Source organism: Natrix helvetica (assembly GCF_964273705.1).
Source record: "Natrix helvetica genome assembly, chromosome: 3".
Lineage (NCBI taxonomy): Eukaryota > Metazoa > Chordata > Lepidosauria > Squamata > Natricidae > Natrix > Natrix helvetica.
Genome location: NC_138549.1, coordinates 92,882,702 through 92,888,701, shown reverse-complemented (window position 1 = coordinate 92,888,701; position 6,000 = coordinate 92,882,702). Strand labels below are relative to the sequence as shown.

At 37.1% G+C, this 6,000-nt stretch overlaps 1 protein-coding gene across 4 annotated transcripts in view; it reads right to left on the bottom strand.

Moving 5' to 3' along the window:
• Positions 1 to 272: 272 nt before the first annotated feature.
• Positions 273 to 6,000, bottom strand: part of TTLL7 (tubulin tyrosine ligase like 7) — an 88,873-nt gene continuing 83,145 nt past the window's right edge. For all 4 annotated transcript variants that reach the window (XM_081946621.1, XM_081946623.1, XM_081946622.1 and 1 more), the window contains one exon: positions 273 to 2,291. In XM_081946621.1, the coding sequence (XP_081802747.1) occupies positions 2,177 to 2,291 (115 nt within the window). In that variant the 3' untranslated portion in view covers positions 273 to 2,176. The remainder of the gene's footprint in view (positions 2,292 to 6,000) is intronic.

Here is a 6,000-nt window from a genome sequence, read left to right as displayed (position 1 = left end):
TATTGTTTATAGTCCCTGGGACCCACTGCATCACTCAGAAGTGTATCTTATTACAAATGTGTATTATATAATATTTGAAAGAGATATGATAGTATCCTAAGGATTTTAAAATGATATTTGTACTGTCAATAACATGGTAGAAAGAAAGTACAGTACTTATTTTGAAAACTAAATTATCTTCTTGAAGAAAGCAAGCAGCTCAACATATACACACACAAACAGACACACACGCGCGCACACAAATAAAAGAGCCAATACAAATACTTGCTGCCCGTGTTTTTTATTAGTAGTAATAATATTACAATGCTCCAGCTAGAAGCTATGGATCAGAACGGATGGTCTTGAATAATTTACCCAGAGGATTGACTTCACTTAACTAAGAGGTCTCAGCATGCCCTTACTGAAAAATAAAAATTGCACATTTCTTATCCTTCTCTTCAGTTAAAAATATGCCCAAAGGTACAGTAGACTTCGGCATTTATACAAGTGTCTTTAACTGTGAAACAGAAGCAACATACTTAGGGGCTTACTATCTTCATTCCCCTAAGCCTTATCATCTAATCCTAATGGCACATTGCTCCCTACAAGAGAAGGAAAACAAAAAAAAACCCAATAAGCTTTACATAAATAGTTCAAATCTAAAGACATTCTGCCTATAAAATAAGTTAAAATTGTAACAGGACCTGCAAGGTCAGTTTTGTTGGGCAAAGCAATCCTATACTCAGATGATGCTGAGAATGGAGTCCTGGAGCCATTAGACCAGTAGAATAGTCCCTATAAGCTGTCCACTGACCTACAATGCGGACAAGTATAAATTAGGGTTAGGACATTCAAAATAGCCTGGCCACATACTCACAACCTTTTTCTTATTCTTTCCCTTCGTCAAATCCCTTGTCTGGGGTCTGTGGATTTTTCCTTGAGACATTGGTTTCTCTGTGGAGATGTTCCCAATTCACTCGGCTATCAATGCAGTATTCCCATTAACTGTGTTGCTGTGGAGCCTTGAAATATTCCAGGGAGGGGCTGTGGGCAATTGTATACTAATTCCTCCTTTTAGTAATCTGATGGCTAACCAGTCCTTCCCATTCCTTGCCCCTGTTTTTCCTTGGATAAATGGGGAATGAACCACAGAAGTATACTTTGTGGTCTGGGTTTCTTCCTCCTTTAGTTCTTTGAATGAGGGACTCTGACCTGCCATGTCCTCATCCCAAAAACAAAGTTGATTGTTGACCGTCTGTTTAATGTCTTAAAGCAAAATGCCAGTTAGGATTCTGGGCAGAGAAGTGTTGGCAATCTGCTTTATGAGTATTTCATAAAGGGCTGCTTCTGCATAATGCTCCTTTCTTTTTCTTCCCCAACTTCTTCAATCTTGTGCCCTCTAAAATGCGTGCAACATGAGATCAAACATAGACTCCTAAGTTATGCACTCTTTCATCAGAGCAATGGTTAACCTATTGATTGTGGTTTTATACACAGTGATGATTTGCTACAATTGGGTTTTGAGCCACACTATGTCCCAGATATAGGCAACAAAGGCAAGACAACCAATGCACTCATGGATTTCCCCTCTCCCATTAAGTTCAATGGGAGAGAACCTAATAGATCTGGACCTAGAGAAAAAACACACCTTCTGTGGGAATTCGTCCAACAGATTGTAGTTGTATGGGATGTGACCAAGATTGGTTCAACTCCTATTCAACTATTCTAAACTATTCTATTCAACTCCTATCTCTGCTATGCTCTACCCTTTCTGTAAAGATTATCTTCATTAAGAGACCAGCTCTGCCTGCAGAGAGCTCTAGTAGCACATGAATAAATATTGCAACATAACTGGTATTTCACCAGATAGCAGGGCTTCCACTAAAGTCTCCAGCCCCTCAGCTAAGAGATCTCCAGTATAGGATTGTGCCCTCTGTGCCTCTGCAGCCAAAGTATCATTTTTAGTACAAATTTATTTAGTCATCTAGCAAATGTGGACATTCACATACCTCTGTAAACATTTTAATAAGGTTTATTATATTTCTGAGAAATGTTATGTGTTTACAGCAGATTTTTGAGTTACATCTTACATATGGTAATAAATATATAACAATATCTATGTTCAGTTCCGTCACACATTTGTATTTGAGGAGAAAAATAAAGTGAATTGCTCATTAATATAATGTTCCTTTTAGTTTCATGAATGGTCATATTTAGATGTAAACAAAACCGAGCGAGTCATTCCAGATGAGCTACACCCAAAAATGGTGGAGGGCTTCATGACGAATTGCAATGGTCCTGGTAGTAAATACCTAGAAAAGGGTTTAAGAAACAAAGGCATAAAAATTCAACAGATGTCTTCAATTCAACTAGCAAGTATTCATCAATAAATAATCTATAAGGAAGAGGGGCATACACTTGTATGATTCAATCATAATATGACCAACCAAGTATCAGTATAATAGTTAGTTAGTTTACTTTCCTTTATTGATTAACCCCTGGGCCATATCAAAGTGCAGAGTTCCAGAAATAAATTATTACTAAAGTCTGATAAAAACAGTTTAAAATGGAATTGGAATAAAGTACAATAATTTAATATATAAATAAAATATGATAAAATTATATTTTGGTATCACCCCTACAATCTACCCCAATCAGGCTTACTCAGTTGAATAATATTGCCCTTTTACATAAATTATGTATTTTGGAAATGCTTCCCAAATTGGGTAGTTTCAACATTAACATTTAATAAAGAAATATAATATTTGAAAGTCCATCAAACAATCCTAACTTCTTCTTTGAAATGAATTCAGATATATTATTTTGAGATATTATCTGAAATTCATGTTTCTCCCTGGTGCTCAGGCCAGAAATTATGCTTTATGTGGAAAACATACATTTTTAATGCTTAGCACACTATTATCATGCTTCATGCATGCAGTGTGGTACTACCAATTACATACACACATATTGGAAATATGTATCAGTAATGATAACACTTCTTTTCCTCACCCATCACATGCCTACAGAACTTTTAAAAGAAAGTTAACACATGACCCATTTAAGAATGACAGATTTTCTATTCTATTGTTCCTCATATTTTCTTTTAAAAAGACTAGCGGATTCTGCGTGGCCTTTATTCTGCTTATGCTGCCCAAATTATGACAGGGTCATTGTGAAGGAAGACATAGAATTTAAGGGTAAATCATTTTGTGTTGCTTTAATACATTATTGCCTGCATAAACTCTGATCCAAAAACATTAATACCAAATTTTGCTGCATTAGACTAAACCCATACCATTAGTTAATAAAGTTGTGATATAGCCACCACATTATCATGATTTTAGCACATAGCTAATTCACCATTCATCAATGACTCTTTTGATTTATATACTTAAATCGCTGGCAACACCAGCAGAAACAGAACTTGAATAAAAACCTACAAACAATCATTTATCATAAATTGCCTAATAATCACCCTTTAATTTATTTCCCATTACTAGTGCTCTATAATTACTTGCAGATATTAGATGCTCTAAAAATGTATTAAAATAACACCTACCCTAAGTGGAAGCTACGTTACAAGTAATGTATTATGCCAGAAGTAGTGCACATAATAGAGGACACTGTTTAGAAAACGTTACATCGTGAGATGATGAATTCTAAGCACCGTGCTGTAAGAGTCACAATGATTAAATGCCATGAGAGCATATGCTAAAGCCAGGTTGTTATTATGAAAGAGCTTCCTGTGAAAGAGCTGCAAACAAAGGCCTGTTTTAGCAGAACGATGCCTATATTTCAGGTTCCTTTCCTCCCGGATCAAATCCAATGAAGTGTGTAAAATGGCAGAATTCATGCCCTAAGGCTGCATGCAAAGATCATTAAATATGTCCACAGTAGAAAAAACACATTAATTACAGGTTTTGAAGGGGTTTTTTTGGGGGGGGGGGGCAATAAATAAATTAAAGAAAGAAGTGGGGAAAGCAGCTTTTTGTGAAGGGCAAAGGAAGAGATGAAGGAGTGGAGTATTTTTTTTTAAAGACACTTCTTGGTGATAAAAGTCTTTACCTATGGCATTTTATCACTCAGAAATGAAGAAGAGAAATTCCTGGACATTTTGACAGGCAATAGTGATTAGCTCAACTGTGTAAGTGGCATTTACAGTACTTAATGTGAATATGTAAGCTGCACTCAAATAATTCTCGGTAATGTAAATAATGAAAAGCAAGAATGATCTTTGGTCAAAGTTGATAAATGTTAGATCATCAATGAACAAAGATAAAATATTAGCTATGTGTTGTTTGCTTGTTTTGTTTGTTTGTTTGCTTGTTTGTTTTGTTTTGTTTGTTTTGGAGCAACTCACTGCCCTGCCAAATGCTTTTTACATTTGGCTTTAAGTTACATGACACACGTGACTGAGTATCTAATAATACAGTTATAGCAAAGAAGTGGACATCGTCACCTACTGCTTTAAAGATTTCCAGAGTCTTTAAAAAAAAACACTCTGCTTCCAGAAAATTCTACTAAGCAAATGTATGTAACTTACAGAAATCAAATATGGTTATTAATAAAGGTATTAGAAATGCCTCCTTAAAGGCTTCGTGCTTCTAAATTAACAAACCAAGAATGTTAAATATATTCTCCACTTCAGCACTTTTAAAATTAAAAAAAAAACATTGCTTCAATGACAGATTAAACTTCCATTCAGTTTAGAAGAATTAACTCCATGTAGATACTATTCTATCTATGTAGCGTAGTGGCTCAGTAGTTAAGACACTAGGCTTGTCAACTGGAAAGCTGGCAGCCCAGGTTTGAGACCTGAGAACCATGCAATGGAGTGAGCTCCTGGCCTCTTCTTAACTCCTGCCAATCTAGCAGTTTGAAAGCATGCAAATGTGAGTAGATAAATAGGTACCACTTCAGTGGGAAAGTAACAGCAAACCATGACATCACGCTGGCCACATGACTGCACAAATGTCTTTGGACAATGTTGACTCAATGTCCTTGAAATGGAGATGAGTGCTATCCCTATAGTTGGCAACAACTAACAGAGTAAAATCTGCAGGGACTCCTTACCTTACCTTACTATTCTATATATGTTCTGCCCCTCCAAAGAAGCATCTACTAAATATATGTATAGTTAGTCCCCGACTTAAGACCATTTTTAGCAACTTTCTTAATTATGAAGATGCTGAAAATTATCCAGTCCTCCCGCTTACAATTGAGTTGCGCACATGCAATAGCTGAACATCCACAAATCATATGATCAAGGGACTTTTCAATGGGCATGTATTGCACCATCTATTGCACTCATGATGACCTTTTGCAACTTTCCTAGCTGACTTCCAACAAGCAAAGTCAATGGGGAAGCTGAAATTGCTTGACCATCACATGATTCACTTAACAACCATATTGGTTCACTTAACAAACACAGCAAAAAGATCAAATAGTTTGGCACAACTCACTTAACAACTGCCTTGCTTTAGAGCAGCAGTTTCAGGGCCAACTGTGGCCTTAAGTCAAGGACTACCTGTAATTAATTACTCTCCGAGTTCTGTCCAGAAGCTGAAGCTATTGATTTCTTCAAAATATACAATAATCACTTGCAAAATTAAGTTTGCCTTTGCTAATATGTCAAATGCATTGCAATAGTCCAAATGGGAAGCCTTGCTCACAGTTATCCATGCCTTAGTCAACTCCTGTTTGGATTATTGCAATGTACTCTACATGGGGCTTGAAGACTATCAGAAATTGCAACTGATGCAGAATGCAGCAGCATTCAGTACCCTATGGCAGCGTCCCCCGCAACCTTTTGGGCACCAGGGACCGGTTCCATGGGAAGAAGTTTTTTCCGCAGACAGGAGGGGGCGTGGTTACACATGCTGCCTGCATCCCATGGATGGAGCTTTGCTTGTTTGTGTGGCCCAGTTTCCGGCATGCCATGGCCCAATACTGATCCACAAACCAGGAGTCGGGGACCCCTATCCTATGGTACACCCAAGTAACTGCACCCCTGCATGA